Raw genomic sequence first — 15,712 nt, forward strand, 5'->3', positions numbered from 1 at the left:
GATTTGTTGTGGCAGAAGCTTTCATGAACTAGCACGCACGACATCAGATGCATGAAGTGTTATCCTCAGTTGACAGATAATATATACATGCACATAGCTGTAGAGGGGGAAATGTAAACAGTGGGTCAAAGAGGCTATAAAATGCAAAGGGTTGCAGCAGGTCTGTGACGTTTTTGTGCAGAGCTCAAATGTATACAAGATAAGCACAGACTGGTGTACTCTCAGCAGCAGTCACTATAATCCTATTGATCTTTCTTTGCAGTTTATTGATGCTAGTGTTTTTAAGGTGTGTTTTTTTCCTTTTTGAGAGTTTTTGTAGTTCATGAAACCCCCCATATGGGTTCTATGGGAAGAGTGGGGCATGAATCATTTACTATGCAATGCTAATTCAGCACTTCCATAGCATGTTTGCAGGGGAGAACCACAGTCCCCATTAGGTCCAAATTGAACATAACTGAATTTAATGATAAATTCTAATTTAGCTATTTTATGCTGGAGTATCCCTTATAAACCTTTTTTTTTGTGAAGCATGGCCATATTGAGGATATCAGAAATGTTCTCCCACCACTTTGTTTATCCTATGGGGACAGCAGAAGGACTTGGTTTGTTAGTGATGCACTATGTTATGTTGGAGCTTGAGACCCATAGGAGAGAGTTGGTTGGTTACCTATTATAATGCAAGAATTTCTTGACATATTTGTGTGTTTCCTACCAAAGATTCCTAAATGGATGCTTCAGTTTAGAGCAGGGGTGAGGAAACTTTGCTCCTCCAGATGTTACTGAACTACTATTCCCATCAGCCTTGACTAATGGCCGTGCTGACTGGGGCTGATGGGAGATGTAGTTTAGCAACACCTGAAGAACCAAACATTTCTCCTCCTTGCTCCAGAGAAAGGAAACGGAGCACCCATATCACCATGGAAAAAACACAATCTGCATGCCTATGGTCCCAGCTACAGTCTCCAGTCTAAATGGTCTTGGGGTTGGATTCTGCCATAGACCGGCCTTCCCCAACCTGGTGGGCTAAAGCTCCCACTATTGTGACAATTGGTCTTGTTGACTGGGGCTAATGGAGGCTGTAATCTTAAAACACCTGGATTGGATACCAGCTTTGGAAAAGCTGGAGTAGACAACCCTGAGCCAGCAGCCCAACTCGATCTACGTCAGTGACACGTTTTACGCATTCTGGTGCCGAGAGCCACAGAAGAGCCTGCGTTTTTCTAAGCTTTGTGGGTTTTGGATTTTTTTATTATAAAAACAGTCTTTTTATCCCACTCATTAAAATCACATTCAAAAATCGGCAAAAAATCCATAATAATAACCCAGAGAGACAAACCAGAGATCAATATTTACAAACACTGCAGGGAAAGGGGGGGGGGCTCCCGCTCTACCCCTCCCCCTCCCAGGGCCAATCGCCTTGGGAGGAATTTGGGAGCCATGTAGCAGAACAGGCAAAAACTCATCACATGAGGCGGAGTGGGGGGGGGCATGCAGCAGAGGCAATCGCATGCGCTTGGGGCATGACACCATGGGGATGAGAGACCTGATCCCCAACCGAAAGCCATCTACCCTTAACCCCTCTGTTAAACCGCAGATGGAGGGAAGAGGAGGAGGGATACAGGATCAATTCAACCTGATATTTCTCCCCATCCTGTGGGAGAAACCGTAACACTGCTAGGGGAAGGGGAGGTGGTGGGTGGGGGGAGCTGTTAATACAGAGGGATACTGGAAGGGAGGGGCAGAATGGGCCTAGTTTTTCCACACCCAGCCAGGCCCCCCCTTGGCACAAAGATATTTACAGAATCCTTCAGACACTTGGGACTTGGCACAGGGCCTCATCCAGGCCGAGCTTCCAGTGACCGCACCCCCCACTCCCCCCACTCCAGGCTCAGCCCAGAGAGGCCCTGAGAGCAGAGGGGCCAGGCAGCTCAGAAATCTCTTTTGGCATGAAACCTGCTGCCCCTCCCCTCTTTCCACAGCAAAGCAAGATGGGCATTTGGCAGTAGAGACAGCAGAGCAAGAGGCAGTTCTCATTCCACTCCAAGGAGAAGATTCAGAGGCAATAGTACAGAGACTGGGCAAGCCAAACGCAAGGAGCTTGTCCAGATTCGGCCCCAGGGAGTACGACTTTTTGCAGACTCCACAGGGCCAACTGGGAAGGGCACAACAATAATCTTGAAATTTGGCACAGTTGATAAGAGAATGCCTGGGAGAGCAGGGTGGCAAGAGGCAGAGGGCAGGCCACAACTCTGAGGCGGCAGCAAGAGCAGCAGCAGCAGCCGCTGCCCCAGGTCAGGAATTCAGGATTTGGAATGGCAATTGGCGGGACCAGAAGAGGGTGGTAGGGAAGGATTCAGGACGTGAACTCAGGGACGAAGGGAAGAGAACAGAAGAGGAGCAAGCCTTCATTTTTTGTTAGACATTTTCGTTACAGTGTTAGAGTTTCAAGGCAATTCCTTATCACACTCTAGAGTGCAAACCCAGCCAATGCTGAAGGGGATTGCTTATGGCACAGTGGCTGCCTAGCCGATATTCTGTGAGTGACGGGCGGCGGGAAATACACTCTTTTGAGCTATCCAATCTACGCCAGAACCAGGGCGCCCTTTCTGCAGGGGGCCTGCTGTGGAACCGTACGCCAGAGCCTGGCGCTGGAAAGAAAACGGGCTGGGAACACAGGTTGTGCCGATGCGTCTCCACCTCAGCTGATGTGAAGGGACTCACTCACCTGAGAGGACATGCCCTGCCAGCCACTCCATGGGGAGCAAGGCCTAAGCCAGCAGGCTCTCTCGTGAGTGCGCTAGCGCATGTCTGGCAGCCACAGGGGAGGAAGCAGGGAGGACACAAGATGTGTGGCACACCTCAGGGCATCTCCTTCCATTGGTCCTATTTAGAGGCAGGGCTTTAATCCCAGCTTTCCTTCGTGGGGGGCAGGGGGGGTAGACGCTCATCCACCTTGCCATCCAGGCTCCTTCCCCTCGAATGGGTATTGGTCCCCCTGTGCTGGGGGATGGGGAGAGGGAAGTCTGTCCCACACCTTCTGGATGCCCCACCCCCTCACTATAATACCCCAGGGGGCTGGGGTGGACATCACAATGATCAGCGAAAGGAGACAGGAGAGAGGGTGGGGATGGTGGACAAACCCAGCCAAATAAATTAAGGATGGGAGAGGAAGTCAAGGAGGGTCAGAGGCCGTTGGTGCTGCTGCTGCTGCGCTGGAGCAGAGGGACCTTGCTGAGCTCCACCACCGGAGAGCGCGGCTTGTGTTTCATTTTGGGCACCCTCTGCAGCAGCTGCTGGGCTTCCTGGTAGGCTTCGCGCAGCTCCTTCTTCCATTGCACCAACTCCGGATCGCTCTGGAGGAGGAAAGGCAAGGGATTAGCATGAGGGCCCCCTAGAATACAAAGGAGACAGCTTTCAAGGCAGCAGCCATTATTTTGCTCAGGGCAGGAGAGGGTATCAATCGCCTTGGACCTTACAATCGGCTTGGGAGTGGTGCTGCCATAACTGGTTGGTGCCCAGTTGGCACTTACTTAGGACAGGGCCTTCTGAGTGGTGGCTCCGGGTTTATGGAATACCCTCCCTGGCGAGATGCATCCATCTCCCTCATTACTAAGGTTTGGGAGCAACTTATAAACATTCCTGTTTAACCAGGCCTATGACGGCTGGAAGATACTGTTCTTGGCAACCTTGACGTTAGCACTGCAAGCATGAGATTGTTTTTAAATGTTCTAAACGTTGTCAGAAAACAACCACCAGACTAAAATTCTGGAAGCTGTGTACAAATGGTTAATGCTTTCAGGCATTATTTCCTAATGGCACCTCTCTGTGCCAGCCCATTAGCACCAATACTTTCTCTCTGTCGAGAAGGAATAGGAAGCCAGAGGTAAAGAGTTTCTCAGCACAGCTCCTGATCATAAGGAGCCACTTGTTGTTCACCTAAGATGTTTTTCTCCTGCATGGACCAATACCCAGGCAAAAGGCTCTTTAATCCCTACACATATTACTTGTATTGATTTCCTCTTATGCATCACAACTGCTCAGTCACATTTGCCTGTCACTTGGCTTACGCATGAAAGCCAGAGTTCAGGGGCACAATATAGGGCAGACTGCCAAAGCCCCTATGACTGCTCATACTGGAGCAGAGAGGGGTTAAAGAGGTGCTTGCCTGTATATGGGGTCCTGTGGGAGTGAGACAATGGACGCAATTTATCATTATAAAAACATATAGATTCCTGAGTACTATAGCTCTATCAACAGTGCAGCATGAGAGGGAGAAGAGGTGCCTTTGAAAGGTCAAGGCAGAGGCACCCAATTTTTGGGATGCTAGCTAGGCTGTCTGCAGTAGGACCATCACAGCGACAGTGAGGGACACCTCAGCAAAAATGAAGGCTTTTAAAAATGAACTAAATAGCACAAATTTAATCGTCAAGCTGCCAACCTAGCAGTTTGAAAGCACGTCAAAGTGCAAGTAGATCAATAGGTACCGCTCCGGCGGGAATGTAAACGGCGTTTCCGTGTGCTACTCTGGTTCGCCAGAAGCGGCTTAGTCATGCTGGCCACATGACCCGGAAGCTGTACGCCGGCTCCCTCGGCCAATAAAGCGAGATGAGCGCCGCAACCCCAGAGTTGACCACGACTGGACCTAATGGTCAGGGGTCCCTTTACCTTTAATCATCAATTTATTTCGGGTCTAGGTATGTGTGTGTATCCACTCTTGAGGATGGCTTTGGCCCATGGGTTAGCTACCCCGCTATACAAACTTGCCTGGGGAAAAGAAAACCCCACTGAATTAGTGGGGCCTACTTCAGAGTAGGCAAGTTTAGGATTGCACTGCAGATGGGTTTTCCAGCAAAGGGATAAACCTCTTGCACCCACGCAAGTCCTTGCCTCCCAATACAATAACACACTCTACTCCAACTCCTTGAGGCTTGAACAACTTCTAAGAGAATTATGCAGCTTCAGCTATATTCTGTACATCTGATGAATACATATAATTATTCTGGTTGTAGAGAAATTTCTTCCCCTTTTGATGCAAAGCACACACCGCCCTATTTATAGTCTTCTAAAATGTGAACTAGCTTTCTTAACTGAACAGGACATTTCTCCCCCATAGATTGAGAAGGGGCTCACCCTCCTCCAGTAGCCTGTAGGGGACCTCGTGACCATAGAATTCAAGAAATCACAGAACAGGAAGGGAACACAGGCCATCGAGTTAAATAGGGAGAACAGGAAGCACAACTGTTTTACACTTCCTGTTTCTGCTCTGTCATCTCACTCTTATCTCCTCTTTTGGCTCTCCTAAGCTGTCCCCACACTTGCTCACCCCCTTGTGAGGGTGGACTTGAAAAGATCTGTTTCAGATTTGAATGAGAAACAAACACAAGAGCTACAAGATACTTGTGCCTCTGATTCATCTTACACCTGAGGGTTCAAATTTGATTCAACTGCAATAAAGGACCATCAATCCTTCCCCTGATCTCATCTGACCTACCAAATCAAGAATACAACTTCAGAAAGGCGTTGGTCTAATACCTCCAAGTGACTAAAACAAGCTGCAAACTTCAGGAATGTAAGCAAGCCCCCTCCACTATCGATCTATCCTGGCAGGATGAAGGCACCGTGGGTGTTTCCTTTGTCAGAGAAATTTGTCATTTGCCCACCTTGGATGGAGTTGCTCTCTTCTTGAAGGGGCAGGCACACAATTTTTGATCGCTTCTGGTACCCTAAGGAGCTAGAAGCACCTTTTACCAGCTGCACATGGTATGACAGCTATGGTCGTTCCTGGACCAGGAGAGCTTAATCACAGGCACTGTTGACTTCAAGGCTGAATTACTGCTGCAATGTACTCTATGTGGACCTTCCCATGTGCTTGATCCAGAAATTGCAGTTAGTGCAGAATGCTGCAGCATGGCTGCTGACTGGAGAGAGATCCTGCCATCATATTACACCTCTGTTCTGAGATCTGCACTGGTTGCTGATTTGTTACCATTCAAGGTGTTACTATTTATATATAAAGCCTTTAACAGCTTGGGAATACAGTGGTACCTCTGGTTACGAACTTAATTCGTTCTGGAGGTCCGTTCTTAACCTGAAACCGTTCTTAACCTGAGGTACCACATTAGCTAATGGGGCCTCCTGCTGCCGCCGCCACGTGATTTCTGGTCTCATCCTGAGGTAAAGTTCTTAACCTGAGGTACTACTTCCAGGTTAGCAGAGTCTGTAACCCGAAGTGTTTGTAACCTGAGGTGTTTGTAACCCGAGGTACCACTGTAGTCTACTTTGCTTCAATCTGTGGAACTGGCACCATTACAGGTGTCACATAAAGCCCTTTATAAGAAATTGCTCTTTCAGTGTGGCAGTACTCAACCCTTTGGAACTCCCTGCTTATTGACATCAGGCTGCATTCTTTTCAGCGCTTGCTTAACATAGTTTTGTTTAGGCAAGCCTGGCCAAACATGTAGAATGTGACCTCAGCTGGATTTTTATTAATCCCAGGTACAGAAATAAGACCATGAACTAGTGTAGGTAAAGGTAAAGGACCCCTAACAGTTAAGTCCAGTCGCAAATGACTCTGGAGTTGCGGTGCTCATCACGCTTTACTGGCCGAGGGAGCCGACGTTTGTCCACAGACAGTTTTTCCGGGTCATGTGGCCAGCATAACTAAGCCGCTTCTGGCGAAACCAGAGCAGCGCACAGAAACGCCTTTTACCTTCCCACTGGAGCAGTACCTATTTATCTACTTGCACTTTGACGTGCTTTCAAACTGCTAGGTTGGCAGGAGCTGGGACCGAGCAACGGGAGCTCACCCCGTCGTGGGGATTCAAACCGCTGACCTTCCAATCGGCAAGCCCTAGGCTCAGTGGTTTAGACCACAGTGCCATGAAATCAGGAAGCCTCAGGTTGTAATTTTGCCTCCGCCATGTATTCACTGGGTGGGGTTTTGCAAGCAAAGTTCTCTCTCAGCTTCAGCCCACCCATCCACCCATTTGCACTATGGGGACAACAATGGTCCCCTGTCTTATAAAGGCCTTGTAAGAATCACTGAGATAATATACGTGAAACACTTCAAACAGTCAAGATGTGCTATATTATCCTAAGTCCTGTCCAGTCATCAAACCATGCCAAGGGAAATTGGGGGCTGCCCATCAGCAATTTTTGGCAACCTCGCTACTTTTTGGACTTTCTTCTAGGAGAGGCGATGTGAGGAAAAACTCACGTCACACTGCAGGACAAACTGCTTGCCACCCCGGATCTTTAGGAGGATGCACTTTCGATCCTTTATCTGTGTCTCCTCAACAGTCTGGATCTCTTCCATGGTGAGCAGCGACTGCTGTTGTAGGGTCCAAAACATCTTTGGTCAAAGAAAGAGCCACTTATATAACCCCAGGTTAAACATGCATTCTACATCCCTTGCCCACCTCCACATAATCCCATCCTCCAGGCACTGCAATCAATGCCTAATCCTACTCCTGCCCAGCCCCGCCCCAAACCCATATGAGACAAACCTAGGCTCTCACACTTGTATATAGCAAGACACTCCACCCTCACCCCAAACCTGCCATTTCCCCCTCCCCTCCTTCCTTAGAGGAAAGATCTCCTCTTACCGGGGATTCTCCTTCTCCACGCCACTCCAACCGATTTGGGAAGAGGTAGAAGTACCGCCTCTGCCACTGCGTGAGGAAAGGGTTCCCCAGTTTTGACATGTAGCCGTGCATGATGCAGTCCTTGCCCAGGGCATAATCTGTGTACGGGAATGGCAAAGAGAAGAGCATCAAGGACAGGGAAAAACAAAACAAAACCCCCCACAAGAAACAAAACAAGGAGACACCAAAGGGAACAGTTCAGGGGGAAACAACCCAAGTCATCCAGCCATGTCTTCTCTCCATAGTGGGTGTTGCAGCAAAGAGTTTCCAAAAGCAGGTGCCCCAGCAAACTGGATTCTGGCAGGCAGAGCTGGCTGGCAATGGCGGCTGAGGAGGACTTGGTCCTGGAGCAGAGCTAGCCTGAATGAGGAAACCCACTGCCACTTGTCCTACCAGTCCTGGGTCTCACCTTCCTCGTGGCCCAACTGCTTGTTCTTGGCTCTTTTGCGAGCCTCCAGCTTGTCAGTCTCGGCGTTGACTGTGTCAAAGACCGTCTCTGTCACCTCCTGCTGCCAACGCTCCGAGATGGTGAGTGGAAAGTTGCGATAGAGCTCCTGGTCACTGTCCAACAGCTGGAATGAGAAGTGAGCCACGTTGCCCTTGTTTCCAGGGTAACAGGCACAGTCCCCCTGCTCTGAATATCAGCTGCCAGGGAAACCACAGCAAGAGAGGGCTACTGCCCTCGTGCCCCCCTTGTGGGCTTCTAAGAGGCCCATCTGACTGGGAAGCAGCATGCAGAACTATAGGCCTTTGGTCTGATCCAGCAGCATTCTTCTACTGTGGAGGTTTGGGGTGAGTCCCATTTCTTCCTTTCTATCCTAAGTATTTGACATGGATATTCTCTCCGGCTCTGCCTTCTGCACTTCTCCACCTTCCCAGACTTACATCGCCTCTTCTAGGCACTAAAACCGAAACCCACCAGGTTTCCTCTAATCACTTCCCAGCTGATCTCAGCTCTCTCCAGTTCTCTCCCAACCAACTCAGACACAACACCTCTCCTATCCTGCCTGCAGAGGTGGGGGGAACCATTATGCAGCTCAGGGTCCCACCACCTAAAGGAGTTCTCCCCTCCAGAACAAACCCAGGTCCTGCATTCATCATCTGAGGGCATTCTGTGTGTGCTCCCTCCGAGAGAGGCAGAGAGGGTGGTGACACAAGAACGGGCCTTTTTAATGGTGGCTCCCTGGTTGTGGAATGCGCTCCCAAGGGAAGCTTGGCACCATCATTGTTTGCCTTTAGGTGCCAGTTTTATTTACCCAGCCCCTCAAGCCTTAATTTGGAGTTATTTAGTTATGTCTGTTGCCTCTTTTTTTGGTCTTCCTTTTAGTGGGGTACATGCTTCGTATATTTATCTATGAATGCACATTGTAACATTCTTTATTGCTGTGTGTGTGTGCTTTCTGTTCTTTACTTTGCAACTCGCTTTGGCTTAAAGTCAAGTAACTTTTCTCAGTCCGGTAAACCCCTCTACACAAAATTCTGCTTGCCCTAGTACCTGAGGCTTTTGGAGAACCGCTGGATTGTTAGACACGTCTCAAAACACTCCCAAAGTTTGCTGTTCAGAACAGTAGATTTAGGTTCTAGGGGATGCAGCAATCGTATGACAAACTTCTTCCACATATAAGGAATAGTTTGGCTAAGGCTGAACATCCCCGTCTTATGTGCTATTTACTTTGTGGACTTCATTACCAAAGATGACATGCTGGCCACTACCCAAGTAGCTCTTCAAAGGTTTAAACACACGCATGGCTGTTCGCCAGGATAAGTGAAACCTCTATGTTTAGAGGCAGTATAGCTCCAACTACTGGAAGCGAGTGGGGGGGGGGAGAGAAGGGGTGTCTATCTCCATCACGCTCTGCTTGTGAGCTTCCCAGTGGTCTGTGGCTGGCCTTAGGTGCTGAACTAGATGGACTGAAGCCAACATATCAGTCCAGTAACATTCATTTGTCTGCATTACCCTATTCCCTAGTAGCAGAACATAGTATTGCAGCCTACAGTGCAGTTCCACCCATTTGCGCTGCTGCTTTCACTTTGCTGCTGAAGCCCTCTCCATGTATTTGTAATTAAACCTGCTCTGAGTGCCGCATTTGGAAGAAAAATGAGAGATGCATTTATTATATTATTATTATTATTATTATTATTATTATTATTATTATTATTTAAAGTAGAGGTATGTTCAAACCAAAGAGGAGAGGAGGAAGCTGCAGCTGCCCTAGCAGAGAGTAGGTTAAGGGCTGCCCCCCACGTACCTTGATGCCTTTGGTGTCCTCTTCATCAAAGGAGCCAATGTCAAAAGCGTCAGCTGCATTCACCTCCCCGCGTGGTGGGATCAAGGGGGGCGGATACTGTGAAGACATGGGGGGGGGGAAGTCAACCGAGGAGCAGAGGAGAGTTGCTTATCCCTTACAATTCCTTCCTTCCCTGATGGCCATCTTCAACTACCTAAAGGGCTGTCACACTGCAGAGGGAACAAGCTTGTTCTCTTCTGCTCTCGAGACTAGGTCCTGAACCAGTGGATTCAGTTACAAGAAAGGAGACTCCGACTAAACTTCAGGAAGAGCTTTATGACAGTAAGAGCTGTTCAACAGTGGAACAGACTCTCACGGGAGGTTGTGGACTCTCCTTCATTGGAAGTTTTTAAGCAGAGGTTGGATGGCCCTCTGCCATGGATGCTTTAGTGGAGATTCCTGTATTGCAGGGGGTTGGACTAGATGACCCCTGGGGTCCCTTCCAACTCTATGATTCATGATGACCGAGCAGAGTCTTTATCCCCAGCAACTCTACTGTCTTCCCAACTGCCCTGCTCACCTTTTGGAGGAAAACCATCTGCCAGTCTAGACCCTGGAAGAAGGGACTCTCCTTCACCTCAAGCGCCCTGTTGGAAAGACGGTTGCAGATTACATAGAGTTCTCCCTTTGACCACTGAATAGTTAGGGCAGGGGTAGCCAATGCAGTGCCCACCAGACGGTATGAACTATTACATCCTTCAGCCCCAGCTAGTTTGGTCAATGGGGAGGGAGGCTGGGTGCTGTTCATTACTATCTCTTGTCAGCTACCTGAGTTAGGGGCTAGAGAAAAGCTTGGGAACAGCAGCTTCGTCATGAACAGTCACATAGAACTGGAATGCTGCCTTTATGTTCATCTAACAGCTGAGCCATTTCCTTTGAAGGAAAACTTGTTTTGTTTAAAAGGACATCAGGATTTAGCTTGGCCTAACCACATCTGCAGCTCTTGACTTTTACCACCTAGATTAACTCAGCCTGGTGTGCCTTCTTTGCCCACCGCCAAAAAACCCAACAACCCTGAGCTGTTCTGTTTTGTTACAGCAAAGAAAGGACAAGAGAGACATCAAGCAACTTAAAGGTAGGGCTGTGCAAATGCTGCAATTCTGCAGGTGCTCAGAAGAAGGGCAGATCTGAACTTCTCAGAAAGCTGGATTCTGCGCCCAGAATCCAGCTTTCTGAAAAGTTCAGATCTCATTTTTAAGGCAGGCAAGTCTGTAGTCCTAATGGTTTTGAATATATATTTGAAAGTATGTGAGCTATGCTTACTAAAAACTCAGAACCTAGAGAAAGATGATCAGAGGTTCAGGGGCAGGCAGCTTCAGTCCTCTGTATGGCTTATTGCCTCTCCATGGAAAAAGAAAACCAGAGCAAATTCTGCAAAAATAGCAAAAGCTCAGAAGAAACTGTGATTGATAAGAGAAAATGTGCAAACCTCTTATATACAAGTCAAAGAACACAGCTCTTGTTGACACAGAACTTGGATTGCCTAGCCACAGAACGCTGTTAACACGAAGTCTGCACATCACACCTTAGAGGCTAAGTGACTCATCGTAGCACAAACGTTTATAGGAAAGAGCCGACTTCATCAGATTCAGGATGTAAACAAAGCTGATTTGTCCCTACATGAGACACGTCAGTTTCTGGGTTATATATATTCATCGCAAGAGTTGAGAATAGCCTATTCTGGGGCAGGATTGTTTAATTTGCTCCATTATTATTTTATGAAAGGGTGAATCAGCAAGTACCTAGGCAGGGACTCCCATCCGCCATTCTCCCTACAACAGATATTGTATATGCAAGTGAGTAATAACGATTCATAGCTCTGAAAAGACCTGAAAAGTGTTGTGATAGAAAATTTTATGTTTTGAGAAAAATCAAAACTAGGCTAACAAAATCCGAAATAATAGAGAATAAAAGACAGCAGGGGGGAGAGACAGACTGCTCTGGTGCAGGGTAACATGAGGCGCACATTTTGCACATAGCAGCCAATTAGGTCCCCAGACGCGGCTTCCAAGATTGCTTCTTTGCAACCATTAAAAGCCATAAACTGGATTTTTTAAAGCAAGCAAACTCTGTGATTCTTTGAATTCCAGATCCTATCTTAGGACTTGCACTGAACAGGGTACTACATGGAAAGCCCAGAGCATTGCCGACCAAGGAATAACGTTGCCGGAGCATTCCTTAGCTCCCGCAGTACATCCTCTGCTTCAAGGTCATCTAAATTTGAGTTATCAGATTGTGGCTTCAATCTGAACCTGAGGAACAGGGCAAGCAGGGAGCCTGGGAAAGCTAAGCTAACAGCAGGATGTTAAGCCTGTCCCATAAATACTTTTTAAAAATGGAAGGCACTTCTTGGTCTCATAGTGTGATATATATGTATTTTAAACCTGCCCTTGTTGTGGCAACCAGAGCACCTGGAAATAGCATGCTTGTCCATTTCCCCAGGTTGTTGTTTTTCAAACGAGAAGGGCTGAAGTATTCTTCGCTGCGTTCCAAACAACAAAACTCCACTCCACTGATAATTCTGAAAGCATTCTTTGTATAAGAAGGTTGGGCAACTTAATCCCCTCAGCCAACCAATGGCCTCCCAGATGCGCTTCGGCTACAGTTTCCCCTGACTGCTGACCAACCAGTCCAGCAACAACTGGAGGGCCACAGGAATCTCACTCCCCACCAACATCCCTGCCCTGCAGCCCATCCAGGCACTTCAGCTGTTCCCCCTGGAGACTCACCCGCGGCCCATGCAACCCAGCCGACGGTTCACATCTCTCTGCAGCAGCCCCTCCAGCAGAGAGCGCAACTCAGGTGAGAAGGAGTCTGGGAGCTCCACAGCCTGTGGGAACGAGAAGGGCAGAATTATTCTCATTATTAACTCTTACATTTGCACACCGCCCTACACCCGCAGGTCTCAGGGTGGTTACAACATAAAATCACAATATAAAAACACAATATACATAGTGTTTACAAAAACAACCCCTTGCCCATCACATTTTAAAAGGGCACTGGATGTTAATCATGGAGGTGGGGATGGGAAGGATCTGGAGTAAGAAAGATCCTGCCAGGGTTTAAGAACCTGTGGCCCTCTGGATACTGTTGGACTCCAACTCCCATCAGCCTCAGCCAGCATGTTCAGGGATAATGGGAACTGCAGTCCAGCAGCATTGGGAGGATTTGCCACAGTTTCCTCATCCCTATTGTACAGGAAGAATGTCCTTTGGCATCTAGGGGCATCATTCCCACTAATCTGTCCCCATGGCTCAAAGCTGTACGGAACGATTGGGTCAGTTTATTTCATTCATTATGACGGAAGGGACAGGCCCTCCTATTCCTGGAGCCCACAGGGAATCCTCAGGAAAGACAACTTTCATCCAGTGGCAATGGAATCACACTCCTGGCAGGAGGTGTAGGAGAGAGAGGCAGTGGGCTAAAGGACTCCTTAGTTGTCATCAGAAGAAAAGGTGTTTTAATATCAAATGCCAACCCAGCTGTGTAACGTTTTCTCACCCACACCCACCCATACCCACACCCACACACAGAGCGGCATAGCTAGCCACTCGGGTGCCTGGTGCGGGGGCGTATTCTGCAGCCGGGGGCGGGACGAGCATCTCCAACACTTGGAACCTCTCCGCCACCTCCCCCTCAGCTGTAGGATGGCTGAGGGAAAGGCAGTAGGCAGAGGCTAGTCCCACGCTGCCATTTCAGGCAGCGCGGAACCTGCAGGCGCCTAAGCCACCACGTCACGCCTAAAAAGTTTCATGAGCCTAATTTTTTTTAAAAAACTCATTTTGTCAACCCCCCCCCCGTGATGACACCCGGGGTGAACCACGCCCCCTTCCTCCACTGCTGCTAGCACGGATCTGAAAATAGCTATCTTAATTGCCCACCTATTTTAAGTTTGCCCACAAGCACAATTTCTCCACAACTTGCCTTGCACGATAAAAGTGGCTTGGCTATTCCAAACATCCAAAGCCCCTTCGGCTCCCTCCCATCTCACCATGAGGCCTCAAAAAGCCTGTCAAACAGTTAGGCAGCTGATGCGTCGAAACCTGAGTCTGTCATGATGATCAGTATTGCCTCCCTCTTCCCCTCGCTGTCGGCATTACCTGGTTCTACTGTGTGCAAAAAGGGCTGTGGGAGGGATCCTACACCCTCACGGAAATCTAGGGTGATACACATGAGCTCTGCTGGAAGAAGAATCGAAATCTAGGGCTTTCTAGAAGCAGCAGCTGCAGCAGCAGTCCTCAGAACCACCCATAAACTTTTGCTAAATGAAGAGGGAACCCCACCCCTGCCACACACTATGAATTAACCTCAACAGCAAATAGTTGCAGCCACACCACAGCTGTACACCAAAGGCATGGAGGAAGGGCCTTTTCCCGACAGCCGCACCCTGGACGGGCACAAAGCATTTTTATGCCCAGCCCAGAAATTTCTAATGGCACCTTTGCCTGACACTGCTTAGCAGCCTGACACCTTGGCAAGAGTTGTGCTGCTTGCCTTGCCAAACAGTAATTGTTGAGTTCAACCAAACTGCATCTGCTTACAGTCTCTGCACGTTCTCTAGGGAAGGGAATTTCTTTGTGATTTCTCTGTGCGGTGCTAAAAATAGAAGGTCCCTGATCTATTCATGTTCTTCAGGCAGTAGCATAACTTACAGTGATAGTGGGAAATTTAATTCTGCATACCCATTTCCCTCCTTCCCTCACACAAATGCACACATTGAGCCACCCAGCTAACCAAACAGAGGGTGCTAGAACTCACAGAAATAGACCCGGTCCAAAGTGTAGGGATATTTGTCTCTGAGGGAGAATAATGGGGGTTCAGCACAGGAAAAACCTTATGTCAAAATGCTGAATCTATTTGGCAAGATGTGCTAAGTCCACATGAAACTGGCAAGTTGACATGTAGTATAGGTCAGCCAGGCTCTGCAAAGAACGGGTATAACTCTGATGACCGGCAAAGGGAAGATCTGAGATTTCGGAGACCCGAGGGGCAAGAGGGGAACAATTCAGCACCTGGACGCTTTGGGATCCAGGCTGATCCCTGACTGAGCTTGACGACATTTCCTTACCATAGTGAGCGTCATGCGGTCAATCTCGTGCTTGTCTTTAGTCTTGTGTTGCCGAAAGGGGCTATGCCTGAGAAGAAGAGCCAGGAGAGCATCAGAAGGAGACTCAGGCCTCACAGGTACCCCTTAACACTTCTTTATATTTGTATAGCTCCCAATACCTGTAGATCTCAGGGCAGTTTTTTCCAATTCTCACAATCAATCCAACCCAGCACCCTCTGGATTCAACCACGGCTCCCTCTGCCAGCTAGGCCTCCTTCCCACCCCCATCCCTGCAAACTCATCTCCACCTTGGCTCTCCCCCACTTACCCCCTCAGTAGTTTGAAGAGCATGCAGCCTAGAGAGAACCAGTCAGCACTGCTGTCATAGGCAACGCCCTTCTGCAGCACCTCTGGTGCCATGTACCCATGTGTGCCACTGTAGGGGTGGAGGGAAACAGAGAGTTACAAAAGACAGCACAGCACCTGCCGGGGGGGGGGGGCGCTCAGCAGGGACAGGTCAATGGGTAAGGAATCCTTTTTGAAAAATAAACACACGGGCCAGTGGCAAATAGATCTATGTACACTTACGAAATACACACATTCACGTGGGAGAAGCATTCGCTTATGAATCTGGGTACGCATGTGCTTGCAAATGGAGGCAGGTACTAATTCCTCCTTACAATGCCCCTTTAAACCACAGTTGTGGCCTGTAGGAATTGTCTCCCCACAAAATA

General features: G+C 48.5%; 1 protein-coding gene across 2 annotated transcripts in view; it reads right to left on the reverse strand.

Annotated features, from left to right (window-relative positions):
* Window positions 1-1,215: 1,215 nt before the first annotated feature.
* GRK2 (G protein-coupled receptor kinase 2) overlaps window positions 1,216-15,712 on the reverse strand; it is a 38,973-nt gene continuing 24,476 nt past the window's right edge. Inside the window, exons 13-21 of one of the 2 annotated variants that reach the window (XM_083622629.1) lie at window positions 15,307-15,414; window positions 15,000-15,066; window positions 12,661-12,761; window positions 10,452-10,518; window positions 9,893-9,988; window positions 8,053-8,215; window positions 7,605-7,741; window positions 7,217-7,330; window positions 1,216-3,353 (exon numbers count right to left, since the gene is read on the reverse strand). In XM_083622629.1, coding sequence (XP_083478755.1) covers window positions 3,183-3,353; window positions 7,217-7,330; window positions 7,605-7,741; window positions 8,053-8,215; window positions 9,893-9,988; window positions 10,452-10,518; window positions 12,661-12,761; window positions 15,000-15,066; window positions 15,307-15,414 — 1,024 coding nt within the window. In that variant the 3' untranslated portion in view covers window positions 1,216-3,182. Of the gene's footprint in view, window positions 3,354-7,216; window positions 7,352-7,604; window positions 7,742-8,052; window positions 8,216-9,892; window positions 9,989-10,451; window positions 10,519-12,660; window positions 12,762-14,999; window positions 15,067-15,306; window positions 15,415-15,712 lie in introns of both variants that reach the window. The other variant, XM_083622628.1, reaches the window with a different exon arrangement.

The sequence above is a fragment of the Podarcis filfolensis genome, assembly GCF_964270895.1.
Source record: "Podarcis filfolensis genome assembly, chromosome: 1".
NCBI lineage: Eukaryota > Metazoa > Chordata > Lepidosauria > Squamata > Lacertidae > Podarcis > Podarcis filfolensis.